The sequence below is a fragment of the Pseudochaenichthys georgianus genome, chromosome 15 (assembly GCF_902827115.2).
Source record: "Pseudochaenichthys georgianus chromosome 15, fPseGeo1.2, whole genome shotgun sequence".
Taxonomy (NCBI): Eukaryota; Metazoa; Chordata; class Actinopteri; order Perciformes; family Channichthyidae; genus Pseudochaenichthys; species Pseudochaenichthys georgianus.
Window position 1 is genome coordinate 25,457,190 of NC_047517.1, and position 17,154 is coordinate 25,474,343.

Sequence of the window (17,154 nt, forward strand, 5' to 3'; positions counted from 1 at the left end):
TGACTAAGGACTAATCACATAATTTTTTTGCTCAGTTTTCCATCGATAGCCGTTTTATGATTATTACCTTTTTTTAATCACTAGTCATCAGTCTATAGAGGGAGCCACTGTAGCCTGCTGATGGTTTACTGCTCCCCGGTGAGAGAGAAAGCCTGAGCTCAACCTGCCCGGTACACCGCCCCCAGCATGTCATAGTATACGAGCCGCATGTTCATCACAAGTGCTACTTGTACTCCGACTAACATCCAACATCTACTGCACTTTCTGCAGAATAAAAACCAGCGCGCACGGATTCGCAACAAAAACATAACCCGGGGACATCTTCGGCAAATTGGAGATCCGCAGGTAATTGCAGGTACGCCACGGGATGACAAAGCTAATGCATACAGTACTGTGATGTGAAAGATAACAATGATAGCTGTTGAAGGATTGTGAATGTTGAAACAAGTGAGACCTTTTTTTTGCAGTAGCACTTGTTTCTTGTGTATTTCTCTTGTTTCAGGGAATTGCCCAGTAACAAGTGTCAGTAGGAACATTGTGTAGTGAACGAGGCAGAGTAATATTTGATTGGGAGGCTTGTTAAGTTGAACATGTTTTGTGCACTTTTTAATCAACATGAGCTCTGCATGGCTGATTAACTCGTTCATTTTCCTGACAGTGACTGACACAGGAGGGCATGTTTACGCACGATCTTTACGCGTATTACGCACTAATCCTTTTGGAATAAATACAGCATAAAAACACTTCACTTAGTTGAAGTCGCAGATTTAGCTGGAGACGTGCCAACATAAACATCACGCCAACAGCGGGAGATGTTGGGACTCGTTAAGCAATGCCATCAATGATGTAATAACTGGTATTAAAACGTGTAGGCTTGTCAAGCGAAAAATGATCTTGCACGCTCTATCCATTTGGTTCCTCTGCATCTCGTTACAGTGCTGCTCCGTGGTTTGGTCGACATGCTGGGGATCTGCGTATGTCTGTTTGCGGTTTTCACACATGTCCACTCTCAGGAGGCTGAGCCGGAGCCTGTCTACTACACAGTAAGTAAGAGATGTTTAACACCTCGTGTTTCTCTGGGACTTGGCACGCTGCGTACTTTCATTTGCTGAATGGGAACTCAGTGCCTCGTGTTTTTAATTATCATATGATGTTACATTATGGGACAATTACATATGTATAATTTCATGGTCATTGTTATCCCTCCTTCACAGTGCACAGAAGGGTATGAGTATGACAGTACCAAAGAGCAGTGCAGAGGTGAGATATTGACTGACATTTTTAAATTATCGGTTAATATAACACCGTGCCGCTTTTAATGCCTAATAATGATTTTAATACATTCAATTAAGTGTAATATATGTTATTTATTTAACCAATTTAAATATTCCAGTCAAGAAAATGCTATATATCATCTCTTTTTTTTCTGTCATAATGTTCTGTCCCTGTCAGACATCGATGAGTGTGAGTTATTAGAGGATGCCTGCAAAGGAGGTATGCAGTGTGTCAACCACTTTGGTGGATACCTCTGCCTCCCCAAGAGCGCCATCATCTATATCAGTAAGGATGGCGAGCAGGTGCAGCTGCCGGACCCTGTCTCTGCTGTCTCTGCTGTCCCTGCCGTCCCTGCCGTCCCTGCTGTCCCTGCTGTCCTGCCAATCCAGCCTGTACCCCCCCGGACTACAGGCACCCACGGGATCTCTCCGAACAGCCGCACCATCCGCTGTACAGCCGGATACACTGCAGATGAGCAGAACTTCTGCAGAGGTAAGAGCAGCACCGACCCCTCTCTGCTCAGCCAAAAGAAGATACCAAGTAGCATCAAAGTCACTTAAAAACTAGCCTTTTCCATCCTCTTATCGCAGTAAAGAGAAAACGAACATATCCCTTATAGATTCACCTTATAGATTCACATGTTTTCCATGCAGCACTGCATCTGGCTAAAAGCAACAAAAGCATACAGTACTACTGATATTTAGGAGGTCAAAACATTACCCAAAACACACATTTAATTATGCCAGTATACTGCGGTACAAATCAGTCAGTACATTAGAGTTTGAATCTGCATCCACATTTTTAGGGTGGAATCTGTCACACGAGGGCCGACTTTAAGTGTGGCAGCCGTCCTTTTTGAACTTCTAAATATTTTTTTTATGTATTGTTGAAAGAGTCCAATTTCACTTCTGAGGAGCCTTTCAACACTCACTGCTTGCTAAAGACTCAAGAGCCTCAATAAGCAGAACTCCACAGGTGAACTATTCATCCAACTGCCTGACAGTCATCAACAGCTAACCCATGCGTAGCTGCCAGATGTGTTGCAAACTTCTTGTTTCTTCTCTCTGCGATGTCATGTTTTATAAACTCTTTGGTCGTTTGCAGCATGATGTTTTTGGCCCGAGTTCAGAATCTTCTTAAAATATAAGAAATTGTTCTTCTTAAGTGCATTAAGTTCTTCCTCTTCAGGGGCAAATCAAGAGATGGGGTTAACCCTAACCCTGTTCTCATATTTAAGACTTTATACTTAAAGTATATATTCCCTTGGCTGGGCGCAGGTTGAGATTTTGGTAGCTGCGCAAAGCTGTGTTGGTGTGATGCTGTGTTTGGGCAAGACTCTTTGATCTTTACAAATGGGAGTGGTTTACAGACTCATTCTTTGTCTCTCTATCACACATACACCCACCTTCTCGCTCTGCGCCAGATGTTCATAGCTGCACCTGAGAGAGCATCTCTGATGGCATGTGTACAGCTTTAACTTTGCCATCTGTCTGTGTGAGATCAGGATGTTGAGTGAGGATATGTACATGTAGAGTCAGCTGTTTAAAAGTAATGTAAGACAAAGTGCACCATAACCATAAATCTTATGTGTTCATTGGGTTGGAGTTCCTCGTGCCAATAGGCACTCACATGTGGTGAGTGGCTGTGTGGTGAGGCTTGTGGTCACAGAGCTCCAGTGAAAGTAACACATTTGATTTTACACCTGGGGCAAAGATATGTGTGAGGTGCTTTATGTGTTTCTCTGAATTGAAACCCAATTAGGTTTTATTAGAGTGTAAAACATGGCAGCATATCAGCTAAAGTAACCACATAAGCAAGCTGGCATGGGTGCAAAACGTATTCATTCGCTGGCGTGCCGTTTCAGTGCATGGGCTAAACAAAGATAGGCTGTTGCTGTCAGTGTTATTGCTTTGAAATGACGGGAGTTTAAACTGGAAGGCGTCTCGTGCCGTCTCATGGGCGTACGTTTCTGTTGGTGGAGTGATATAATCTTTGTTTACATCAGTCTCTGGTTTCTCTGTCATTACCTTTAACTCGCTACAATGAGCCAATTGTTCTTGGACACAGAATTGTCTTTTTTTCTTCTTTTATTTTATTCCACAGCGGCTGTGTTGCATAGCTGCGTATCTTGCTAGCGAAGGAATTCCCATTAACTTTCAATAGGGGGAAACCTCAATGTATCAAATAGCGCTTACATCAGGCTCCTTCCCTGCTAACTCACCACTGTGGAGGAAACCTAGAGTGCCGAGTCAGGTAGGGCAGAGGGGAAGATGAAAGGCTGACATTCACTAAATAACCACAGAAGTGCCGGAGCACTGACCAAGCCAGGTTGTACAGACGTCATGAGCCGAGCTGCTGCTGAGCTGTTTTGGTGACTTACTGCTGAGCGTGTGGTGAACAGTAGAAAGTTCAACCAAATGCACTGGAAAGATAATGCTGCCAGTTTTCCAAAGCTTAAAATCTAAAAAAAATAAGAATATTTATGCTGATTAAAAGCGAAAACACACCACAAATTATATAATACACTTCACTATGTTATTCTTCCTTCTCAATGTAGATTTAATATTCGTTCCCATTTTGCTGATGGTGCAATAAAGCCCTTTTGGCCCTGAGTGTGAACCCGAGAGTAAGTGTGTGTTGTTGCAGTGACACATCGGGGAAGGTGGCGACCCCCCCCCCCCCCCCCCCCCACCCAGCCCGGCCACACAGACACACTATGAAGCCTTACTGTATGTGTGACAGCTTATGTCACACATTATGTTAATGATGCCTTGCATTTCCATGACCTCCCCCCACCCTGCAAACATACATACACACACTTGCTGTGTTTACCATAAGGAGATGCCTACAAATGGCTTGTTGTAGTCTTATGTATGCATATTAACTCTTATTTTTTTCAGCAGAGGTGAGATCACTTCCTCCTAGAAGTTGAGGTTGTTCATCAAAAGCGGAGGAATCGTTTACATATGATGAGAAGTGGAAAGGTGTTATTTTATGATCCTCATTTACAGTTGAACATTGTTACAGAGTGCTCATAACAAACTGATCTGTACTTGTAATGGCTTCAGGCATTTGATGTTGGCCAGATCATGTTTTACACTTTCTGACATTCTCCTCTCACGTCTTGAGATCACATATTTATTTTTAATGTCTAAATTAGATACTCATGTGCTGCAGTATGGGACATGAAAAGACATGACACTCCTGTTTACCTGTCTGGTTTCTTGAGGTCATGCAGGCCACATTACCACCTACATCCATGCCTGACTGATTTAAGCCGGGCGCTCTTTACCTGCAGTGGCTGGAAATCTTTCCTAACTATGTTCTATTAAGTCCGTTAATCCTTGTGTGACAGAGAACTTGTGTACTTTTCCAAACAAGGCCGGGTGCATGCAATAGCATTTTTCCACACAGATGCAATGCACTTGGGAGGAATATCTTTGGAATGTCAGTGGTGGTTGTTTTTTCCGTATGCTCCCATCTTTTGTGATGGTAGGAATTACTCACCACCTTTGACAGATAAGCATCGGATCGATCTGTGAGGAGCAGGAATGCAGAGAGCAGAACAAGCAGAGAGACGTCAGTGACACTGCTGCACAATTTGACCTTTACAGTTTATACTTTACAGCTCCATTTGTTGTCATCTCATCCCGACATTTTACACTTGAAGAAACAAGCCCTAGCCTCAGAGTCTTTGTGAAAAGATGTGAGGATACACAGAGAGCGATTACAGTTTTTCAGGAAATTCCTTTAGATGTTATCCTGTCAGTTTTTGTTTCTCGCTAACATCCATCAAAGATTGCCAACACAGATTTGGAGACGGTTGCATAGACTTCAACAGTGAGGGGAACGTGATACAGGATGTTAAATTAAACGTTCTGCTATGGTTTTGTTGAGGAAGTGGGATCAAACACAAGCTGGCCCACTTTGTTTAGGGTTACTCAAACAAAAAGACACCTGAGGCACACCTTTGTGCCTGTTGAACCCTCCTATTACCAGCTAAGCTCTTGTCTTCCACCTGTTCTCAGACTGCTACAGTGCGTCTTCACTATGCGATTCTCCTTGTGCACCACAGTGTGGTTTTACTCTCTAACTCCTTAGTTTGAACCTTTGGATGGTAGATGCTTTCTAGGAATGACAGTGCCTGAGAATCTCAACAGTTTATGACCAATTACATGTGTTTTCGTAAAAAAGAAATTGAAAACCAGTCAATAAATCATCCCTATTACTAGATGTTCAAACCACTCATTACATTAGTAACCGTATCTGCCACAAACATCTAGTAACCTTCTTGTTTTAACGGCTGTTCTTGGTAATTAAAAGTGTTAAGATTGTTGGCTTTCAAGACTCACTTTCCATTTGAAAACTGTGCCAGAAAACCTGTTGATGTTGCAACTTCTGATAAAGAATTTTTCCAGTTTCTAACTGCTCTTTTAATTTCCTAATGTATTTTGACATCAGTGTCTCTATGGCAATAAACATAATTTGATCTCTTGATCTAAGTAACTAAGCAATCAAGGGTATAATGGCTGCATTTTTGGCAACACCATCCTAAAACACGATCAACACATTACAACAAGAATGACTTCCTGCCCTCCTGTGTTTTTACAAGCATGACATGGTGACAGTATTTCATCACCAGAGAGTATTTTTCAGACTCTGTGAGTACAGCCAAGCAGCCCCCCTTCTGGACTGTGCAGTGTTGCCGTACACTGTGCTGTTATTGCTTGTGGTTTTGCTGCTGGCTCCTTGCTGGCTTCACGATGGCAGATAGCAGAAAGGAAGCAGCTTTGCCGTGCCTCCTCGACGCAAGTGCTTATGTTGTTGTTATTATTCTCCCCGAGGTCGGTGCCTGTCCAACGTCCAGCTGCTTCCTTCTCTGATGTGCTTACATCTGTTGCTCTTTCCGTTTACATCATGATGGAAAGGGTCACAGGGCTGCTATAAATCACTACTGCGCTCAGCTGGGTGACACTCGCATGCGATCGCAGATTTCGTGCTGCACAGTTTCTCCTTTTACTCGTTTTATCACTCTTTTATTTTGACCTTATTTTCAGGTTTCATTCCTTCCATGCCACATTTTCTCTAAAGGCTACAGCTGACACATGTCAGTCAGCAGAGTGATTGAATATCGAAATGAATAGCAGGGGAATTGCTTTTTATTTTTTTAAGACATTTTCACAGTAACAGGAAGGATTATTATCAGTTGGAAATGTAGCTGGCACACTGGATGGATTTTCAAGAATGTCAAGACTGTGCCCGACCTTTTAGAAGGGTGTAGAACAAACTCACAAATCAGTTAGTGTCAGCATGACTAAAACTCTTAAAACTTTTGAACAATGAGAGCGATAGGAGGGGGAATCTTGGGAGTGGTGCGAATAGCAATAGCATGGAAATATGTGATATAGAGTGCCTTGAATTCTTTGATTTCTTATCTGGTTTGTGTTCGGGCTTGATTTGAAAGGGGAACATTACCACTCCCATTTGTCCTGAGGTCGTGTTCGAGCCACTGATAGCTGCATTTTACACTGCATTGCAGAGAGAATTATACACAAATGAAAAACGTGCAGTGCAGCGTTTGCCTGAAGGGGTGATATTAAGGTGTTTGAGGTTAAGCAAAACCAAACGCTCAGGGTGTATGACATGCTAATAAATTAGACATTGTGAAATGTTATGGGCTATTAACTTTGCACATCTTTCTCCCTGCTTTCCCAAAGATCGAATTATCCAATAATCAGAGGGAAACAGAGACACCGTCCAACAGCAGAACGACTCCAACTGTTTTTGGAACAGCTTCTGCTTTCCATTGCAGTGATTCAGTGAAAACAAGACTAAATGCTCTCAAGTGATAATTACAACAAGCCCTATCATGTCAGTTTAAATCTGGAGCAAATAACACATTGTTTTGAATTCTGGCCAAACACTTTCGAGTTCCCGTTTTGGACACATATGCTGTTTCTTTCTCAGCAATATGCACGCACTAAGACACTACATCTCTTTATAGTGTAACACCACAATTCGGTATATAACATTGTAAAAGACCATTTCATGTTCAAAGCACCTCAAACAGTACCTCTGATGGACACACACCCACTTGTTCATTACACACACACACTTGCATTCTTTGAGCTGCCGCCATTCCCGTTACTCCCCCAACTCCCACAAGGCATTTAGAATTAATCTCCTTGAAAAGCTAGGAGTTTTTAACTCTGACATCACATATGCACACACGGCCATAAATCTAACTTCAAATCTTAAAAAGCCCTTTTTGTTTAAAAAAAAAAGGCCTCCACCCTTTCTCCTCATTCTTTCCTTTTACATCGTACACTATCCTGCTGGACAGCCTTATCTTTCCCTGTGATGTTACAGCAGGCTCTAAGAGGAAACTTGTAAACTGTGTTAAATAAATCCTGAAAAAAAGGAAAAAATCTGACCTCAGAGAACAGAGTCACTTCTCCACACGCAACACATCATCACATTAGATGGTCAAATCTGTTTTCCTGTGTAAGCTATATGGACTGTACTACATGTGGTAAGCTGTTGAGGCTTTATGGGACCTTAGAACCAGCCACTCCCCACTCCCCACTCCCCACACACACACACACACACACACACACACACACACACACACACACACACACACACACACACACACACACACACACACACACACACACACACACACACACACACACACACACACACACACACACACACACACACACACACACACACACACACACACACACACACACACACACACACACTTATGCACACGCAAACTTTGTACTGGCAGCCTTTAAAAGGTTTAGTGACAAAGTAGCAGTTACCACAAGTTATTCCCGTGAATGAACCTTTGGATTACTTTCAGCACACACAGCATGCTTTTATTTAGAGCTATCCAGGCTTTCTTAAAGGGGATAAGAATGATTCTGACTTTTCCTACACAGAACTTCTTAGGAAGCATCGGTGCATTGTTCACATTTAAACAATTTACAGTTAGCCATGTGCAGTTACTTCACACCAACAGATGGTTTCTCCACCCTATGTAGGAGAGTGTTAGAACATGATCCTGTCGCAGATGTCTTCCATGCACCAGCAACAGTTTTTTTGATGGATTTACATACACAGTGGCATATATGTAATTGTAGCCTACTCCAGGTAATTCAATCCCGAATGATTTCAAGTGCACCTGATGTAATTCTTGTAAATCTGTAGCCTTGAAGCCATATGTGGAGCAGCTCTGACTCCAATTAAAAAAGAAAATTAGAAGTTTAGTTTGCCAACTGTTATTGGTCATCTGATTGGTCATTCATCTTATCCAAGAAAGTAATTGCTTAACCTAATAGATTGATCACTTTTGGTCACTTGACAAATGTACCTTCTGTTGGGCCTTGGAGCTTTAGACCAGAGACTAGGGAGTTGTTTAAATCACCGTGATCTCACACATTTGTTCGTGGATTAGGTTTTAATCCTCAAGTTTGGGCACTGCGTAGTTTCCCCTTGTCAGTCACAATTTTTCCACGCCCTAAAGCTTCTTTATAATCAATAGCGAAGTATGGTAATTGTTGTTATAGACTTCTATACAATCTGTCTACCTTTTACAACTCCTGCTGGCTATTAGAAATAATACAAGTTGGACGCATTTCAGCATTAGCTTTTTTTACTTTTCAATCCTGGAAGTTACCTTACCTATGCTGTAGACGGCAACGTTTTATTAGTTTATCAGTTCAGTGACCGTTTTTTGTGTCACTAAAACCATAACATTTCACCCACATCTCAGTTGTTGTCTGCTTCTTGGCACTGTGATACCCAACATCATCCCACAGGACTGATCAGGAACCAGGAGCCTGTGACTTGTCTGAATATATTGCCAGAAGGCAGGACATTTCCAGTCTCAATGAATCACCAAATACCTCCAGTAAATAGGCGTGTTTGTGATTCACACTAAGTGCTTGTTCCTGGCTTCAACTATATGTTAACATTTATTCACATTTTTAATTGGTTCTGCAGGCTGTGTGTGTGTGTGCGTGTGTGTGTGCGTGCGTGCGTGCGCGCGCGCTGGAGCTATGTGCAACTCAAGGCATATGCTCGAACCGGAGCTGCCTGGACGCTGCAATCATGTTGCGCACCATCCGTGCTGAGTGTGCTGACTTTTCGTACAATGTCCCACTGTCTGGCTTCCTGCATAAAGTCAAGTGCTCGGCGCAGTTGTGGCGAAATATCGCTCGTCTGTTTTCATTTAAACAGCTCCTTATATCCGTTAGCCCAGCTCGCTAGCACCAGATGCTAACAACAACAATGCACGTAAGGTCTCTCTCTCTCTCGCTCGCTCGGGCCACACATATACACACCCTCCTGGTCCTCCAGATGGCCAGTCGGTGCCTGCGGGTGAGCGTGGAAGTGTGGTCTGCCACAAGCGGACGGCAGGAGCGGGGCTGTCAGCATCAGCTTGTAGATGGTATTTTAAACTCGATGCGCTCTGAAACTACGGGGCGGCCGAGGAAAAAAAAATACACATGCGTTAATCGCGTTAAAATAATTAGTGGCGTAAACAATTTTTTAGTATCGGTCTTGAGAATCAGGAAGTTATCGGTATCGGTTTCAAAAACCAATATCGTGCATCCCTACCGTTAACTGAATGAAGGACGTTAGACAGTATTGATTTTGCCACCCAGATAGATGCAACCTTTAATAATAAGCCAAATCCAATCTCAAGCTAATCATCCACATCCAGGTTTAGTGTATCTCCTCATCTAAGAGGCTGAATCTGGATGCTCCAGGTTCTCTGCCAGCAGTTAGACTCTCCATTGCACAAGCATTCAGTATCTCATTTGGTGCTGGTTACGTTTGCACTTTCCCAGATGCCTATCAAGCCACATCAGAGCGTTAGAGTTTCCAGAACAACAGCGCTTCTATCTTTGTCTGTCACTAAGCGGGTCACTGAGCAACAAGCCTCTTCTGTGCATTCCTCCCTGAATGCAATTCGCACCTGTTGTCTCTCAAGTGCAGCTTTTAGATGAGCCCTGCTTTTGTCCCTAATTTACTGAGTTCATCTTATCACTGTGCCCCCATAGAGTCAAACACATTTTAGCCCGAAGCAGGACCGAGTCTAGTACTATTGTCAGGTTGTTCGGACTATTTTTAGGCTATGCTTGTGTCGATTCATAATGCAGTTATAATACCCCCCCTCCTCCTTTCCTGTGTGTGGTATTGAGGATAACTGTCTGTCATGCTGATGCCCACTGGCTGTCTGCATATGATGGGCTGTGTCAGACCACCCAGGAGGACGGCTGCTCAGGGATGAGAGTATACAATAAGGGTGTATTTGTAGTGTGTGTGTGTAGGGGGGGACGGAAGATTGAAGTTAAGTTAATGGGGGTGAGGGGGGGTTTATGGTGAGACTTTTTTTTGGGCTCTGACTCCAAACAAACCAAAAATGAAGAATGTGTTCAAGATAAAAAGATGAATCTTTCCACTGCCGTGTGGCCCAAACTGGAAAATTAAAATGTCTGCTGAAAACGATTACATATCAACTGTTTGTACAGTTAAAAAAAATACGTTTAAACCTTTAGTTGGTAACTTTTGATTTGGCTTTTCTAAAATCTTGCTTATCACTTATTTGGTCAACAATTAATCTGTTGTTTACATTGTACGCTTGTAAAATGGTTTGACCTGATTTAAGAAATGTAGCATCATGCAGGAGATTTTTACGTTCAAGCTTCTTCTTAAGTTTTTCTGCAAACATCAACCTTTTACTTATCATGTTATGTAACTTTCCAAAGATGGGGTGTCGGATAGAAAGTGGATCTGTGTGCTTTCGGGTTGATGAAAGTCTGATGAGAGGGGAGGCGTTATGGTAGAAAGCACAAGACTTATTAGTTGAGCTCTCTCTCACACACACACACACACACACACACACACACACACACACACACACACACACACACACACACACACACACACACACACACACACACACACACACACACGCACACACACACACACACACACACACACACACACACACACACACACACACACACGCACACACACACACACACACACACACACACACACACACACACACACACACACACACACACACACACACACACACACACACACACACACACTCCCTTCAAAGAGCTGTCCTGTTAGCAGGAGATATGATCTGTGTTTTCCCCTTTACCCGGAGCCTCTGAATAAAAGCCCTCTTTATTTAATCGCCTACTCTCTGTGTGAACATGTGTGTGATGTGATGGTGTCAGTGATCACAGAAAGCAGTTCACACATCGCAGATCACAGAGTTCAGATAGTCCAGACATGTTGCCTTGCTTTGTCTGCCACATGTTCCTGCGTACAGTAGTAGGCATTAACTTGGCTTCCTCTCACTGTGTGTGTTTGTGTGTTTATTGCAGACATAGATGAATGTGCGACAGGCAGACATACTTGTGTTCCTGAACAGACGTGCTACAACACCAGAGGCTCCTACACCTGCCAGTGTCCTCAAGGCTACCAGAAGAATGGAGACCACTGTGTAGGTGAGTTGTTGACTCAAAACACTCTCCTCTGCAGGTCAAACGACAGAAAAATAATCACCAACTATCTTGACTAATAAGATCCAAAATAAAGATTTCCTGCTTTTTTATCATTCTATCTGAATATCTCTGGGGTTTTAACTGCCAAATGTAACATTATTCACATAACAAGCAGATAAATCGATTGTGAAAATCAGTTGCAAGTCTTTTGGTCATATGACTAAAACTGGTGTCAAGCCTTTGAAAATGATGTTGTCTAGTCTTTTATCAACTTATTTAAAAAAATTGCTTTTTGAATTGTGTCTTACCACTCATATTTTCATGAATTTGTGTGTGTTTGTCTCTCCTTGCAGACAGAGATGAGTGCGCCCTGACTAACTACTGCATGCACAGATGTGTGAACACACAGGGCTCATACTACTGTGAGTGCAACGCAGGTCACAAGTTGGCCAGCAACAACCACAGCTGTGTTGGTAAGTCATTAAAAAGTAATGTGTGTACTCGTTTTTTATTGTGTACAACATTACGTTGTAAAATGTCTTTCAATGCCTTGTTATTCAGAGGAAGCTTGCGTGTTGCCAGATCTTCAATGCAAATGTTTATTAAGAGTTTATTATAATAAAGTGCTATACTGTTAAAAAATAATCAAATAAAATGGTAAACTGACATCTGATATAAGTAAATTGATTATTTCACACCCACTCGTATTCGCTATGCAAGCCAAGAGCCTTGAAGAGCTTCAGATAGTCAACGATAAAACTACAATATTAAGTTCCATGCATGTAAAACATCTGCTTTTGTTTCAGATGTGAATGAGTGTGATGTGGAGAATCCTTGTCAGCACCACTGCTACAACCTGATTGGTTCCTTCCTCTGCCAGTGTGACCAGGGCTACGATCTGGCTGCAGACAAAGTCTCCTGCCAAGGTGGACACACACACACACACACACACACACACACACACACACACACACACACACACACACACACACACACACACACACACACACACACACACACACACACACACACACACACACACACACACACACACACACACACACACATATATACTTTACATAAACAGATACACATCTTCAGATAAATTCATGTTTGTAAAAGATTTCGACGTGCACCGCCTTATCCTCGTTCTCCATCTGATCTGTGTTTGAATGTGTATATTTCCTGTACAGACATTGATGAATGCAGCTTCTCCAGCTTCCTGTGTCAGTACCAGTGTGTTAACAGCCCAGGAAGTTACTCCTGTGAGTGTCCAGAAGGATATCAGCTGCAGGGAAACAGGTTGTGTCAAGGTATTGCAGTCCTCCTTTTTTTCATAAATCTTATTTTGTATCCCTTCTGAATGTATTTATTTATCTAGCTAACCCTCCCCTCTGTTTTCACATCAGAAAGGTTCCTTGTGTCTTCTTCCCTTCCCCATATTATTTAACTCTTTTAAGATAACTTTATCATCCCGCTATCACCGACTTTCTTTTGTACCTCTCTCAAGTGGGAATGAAGGCCACTCTCACCCAGTACTGTCATGGAAAGAATGCAGAGGTTAAGCAACACAAACTTGGTGTTGCCCCGCTCAGCCACCTCTGTGAATGTATAAGCATGATTTTGGTTTCTTGAAGTGGATTTATTTGAAGCTCCGGCGCTCGCTCAAAGGGAGAGCTGTTATTTTTTCCTCTCCCCCTCGGTCAGGTGCAGGGTTTATAGGGGGAGCCATGAATCTGGCTGGTTGTGTTATGATGATGAATCCAGGTTGCTGTGCCAGAAATAGCCCTGTGGTTTGGGGCATGTTTGATGGGGTTATTTTCATGGTGCTGCAGGGAAAGAGTTGCAGTAAGGCCTGTGTGGGGTTACATCGGGGGCTTCCCTTAACTACAGATCTGCAGGCTTCCCTCTTGTGTTTCCTTTCACCTCCACAGCTGCTGGAAATTCAGCAACAACCCTAAGACACAGTTCCCAAATTGCACTGTTTTCACAGCTCGGTTTCATGAAGCGTGTAGAGTTTATGTGTTTTGGAAGTGGGGGATACTATTGTCAAGCAGCTATTTTTGACAACTCAATTCTTTTTTCTCTCTCTGTCACTTTGCCAATCACAAGACATAAATGAGTGTGAGTCGGGGACCCATAACTGCCAAGAAGATGAAATGTGCTGGAACTATTACGGAGCCTTCCGTTGCTATCCCAGAAACCCCTGCGAGGCCCCTTACACCAAAACCGCTGAAAAGTCAGTAAACTTCATCCAGTTCTTTCTTTTTAATATCAAGTAGTGCCTTCAGTTTCTAACAGATTGTCTAAACTGTTTTGTGTTTTCAGTCGCTGTATCTGCCGCTCTCAGGCTGAGTGCCTGAATCTCCCACCGTCAATTGTCTACAAATACATGAGCATCCAGGCGGATCGCACCGTACCAGCAGACATCTTCCAGATTCAGGCCACCAACATGTACACAAACACACAGAACACCTTCAGGATCAAAGCTGGGAACGAGGCAGGAGAGTTTTTCCTGAGGGTAAGTACAAATGTTGTTGTGTTACATGAAAAGCTGGGGGGAAGTGTAACGGGAGACAAAAGTACATTCTCAACTGTATCAGTGTCACGATGCTGTCAAAATCTGCAATTCAAAACGTTAAAAGTTAATGACATTACTCACCTACTGACGCTTTTATCCTTTTCCTGACTCCACCTCCAAAACATTTCCAAAACTGATTTTATCAACCTTCGACACATGTAACACAGAAGTAACAGTTTTGCTGTAACAAGATATCATTTGTCACTATAAGCAAACAAGACAAACAATCAACAGTTAGTCCGTACGTCATGGATGTATAAAAAGCTTGTACCCTCAATCCTAACACACATTATGCTAACATGCTTATAATAACATACTGATGCATAGCAGGTTAACTGTCTAGCAAGATTACCATAAGCTTTTTTGAACGTTCACATTTGCTTATCAGTCAAAATAAAGTACAAGTACATAAAGTATATGGGATAAATAGGTATTAACCTATATTCTTATTGAATTATTATATCTCTTGCAGCGTTCCAGCAATGTGAGTGCCATGCTGGTGCTAACCAAGTCTCTGTCGGGCCCCAGGGAGTACGTGGTGGACCTGGAGATGGTCACTCTCCATCTGACCATGAACTATCGCTCCATCTCTGTGCTGCGGCTCACCATCATAGTCGGGCCATACGCTTTCTGAGCACCACAATTCCAAGCAGCCCACACACACCTGGTTTAGCTAACATAGCAGTGTAACACAGCAGATGCCTGTATCAGCATAACATACATTTTCTTACAATACAATAACGTAGGCTGCCCCAGACTCGTACAGCACTTCCAATAGGCTTGCTTTTGACAGCCCATGCTGTGATTTGACCACTGGGCACCTTTTCTCTCAATGTGTTCAAAGGAATTAAGCACAACAAAAGCACTTCACAATTTATATATTTTTCGTCTTTAGAGTTGAACCATTTTTAAGTTTTTGTGCCTGAGATGGATTTAAGAAAGATAAGATGCTGGATCTAATTTACTTCCCCTCCTTCCAGAATAATAAACAGAGCCGTGGCAATCAGGAAAAGAGGCCTAGTGGACACAATTCGTAACTGATGAGTATTTATGCAGCCGTACCTACATTAATCACTTTGTTTCAGACCACATTTGCTTTCAATAACCTGTGTGTGCATCAGTGAAAGGCTATGTCATATGAAAGAGAGAAAAAGCAAATTTTCTATATAAATGTACATGACAAATACCCAATATGAGCAGCTTTTTATATAAAAATAATGACGGACCTTGTAAATCACAGCTTCTGTTTATGCTTGTAGTAGGGGTTAGTGCTGCTGCGCCACACTGTTCCTGCAAGTTTTTGTATAGTTTTACTCTTTAGTAATAATTTCCAGAGAAGTCCAGAACAGTTCAGAAGTGTAAAGGAAGGGAATGTGCCTGTTATTTGAGAGAGTACTAAACTTCGCATTTAATCAGGCTTGATGCACGTGGACTTTACTCACAGGAGTAAAGTCATGTACATATTGAAGTTACAAATCTGTGTGTGATTGTGTGTGTGTGTGTGTGTGTGTGTGTGTGTGTGTGTGTGTGTGTGTGTGTGTGTGTGTGTGTGTGTGTGTGTGTGTGTGTGTGTGTGTGTGTGTGTGTGTGTGTGTGTGTGTGTGTGTGTGTGTGTGTGTGTGTGTGTGGCTTTTTGTATGCATGCAAGCAAGTGACAGAAAGTGTGAAACACAGAGGGAGATAAAGGGAAATAGTGAGAAAGAGCTTGTTCTCTGCCCCCAGGTTTGGTTGATGTGTTTATGCGTTTCTGTGATGCCATCCCCACAGACCTCAGTTAGACAGGCAATAACAGAGATTTCTCTTTGAACTCGAGAACACGCACAGGAAATGACAGCTTTCACAACACACCTCGGCCAAGTGACCGCTCACTGGTGCCAAGGCGATTCTCCTGAGGAACAGCTGAGCTTTCTTATGTCGGTCCCAGTCATGGAGTCACACACTGGCACTAGGCTGGCTTGCGTGATAAACATAATTACAGTGCTTTGCCCTATAGTGTGACACAGGGGATTATTAAAGTGTTAATACAATGTCACCACACTTTTGGCAGAATGAGAAATCTTTCATTACCTGCTTTGCCTTTCGTGACTCCGCGGGTCTGCTGTGGTTTATTGCTGAAATACTGTACACTGTAGAAACACAGCACTGAAAACCACATTAAAAACCGACATGTTGTCACCACTTCAAGTGTAGAAAGTGATCCGTCTTTATGTGGTTCCAGCAGCAATAATGCCATAGTGCCTTAGAGGTATACAGTAACAAATGTGTAACACTAATCGTATCATTTATGCTGTCAAGACTTCCTTCATTGAAATGCCTTAATGATTTTCTCTTCTATTTAAAATATATTTTGTCATATGTATCTTATATTGATTCTACTCTGAAGAGCAAAAGTTGTATTGTTGAATAAAATATGATGGATAAATGGGGCTAGGTTGTTCTGTTTTTTGTTGTTGTATCTAACAACTAAAGATAGAAACAACAAATGTGTGAAAACAACGCTGCTCGGCACTGTTATTGCAACACAGTGAACAACATCTGACATCAGTATAATGGAAAATGCAGCGGTTGTGTGATATGCTCCGCTGCTCTTCCAATGCTTTTGGGAAAATGTGAGGATGATTTAATCTGGACATAACAATGATAAATGCAGTGAACATGATGCCCTAGCCATCATATCTGTCTTATTTAAAAAGCTCCAGCAGGGATGTAGTAATATAGTATGTTGAGTCAATGTGTGCTGAGGGACAAATGTGAATC

The 17,154-nt window shown here is 42.4% G+C and overlaps 1 protein-coding gene across 2 annotated transcripts; it reads left to right on the top strand.

Annotated features, from left to right (window-relative positions):
- The first annotated feature begins 154 nt into the window (after positions 1-154).
- On the top strand, positions 155-16,823 carry efemp1 (EGF containing fibulin extracellular matrix protein 1). Of its 2 annotated transcripts, none has more exons than XM_034101352.2 (11): positions 155-355; positions 937-1,043; positions 1,215-1,260; positions 1,453-1,767; positions 11,697-11,819; positions 12,170-12,289; positions 12,623-12,742; positions 13,010-13,129; positions 13,929-14,055; positions 14,145-14,337; positions 14,870-16,823. In XM_034101352.2, the coding sequence occupies exons 1-11, from the start codon at positions 208-210 to the stop codon at positions 15,029-15,031; spliced, it is 1,581 nt and encodes a 526-aa protein (XP_033957243.1). In that variant the 5' UTR covers positions 155-207; the 3' UTR covers positions 15,032-16,823. The 2 variants fall into 2 exon arrangements, with proteins under 2 accessions (XP_033957243.1, XP_033957244.1); XM_034101353.2 differs by having other exon boundaries at positions 255-345.
- The last annotated feature ends 331 nt before the right edge of the window (positions 16,824-17,154 follow it).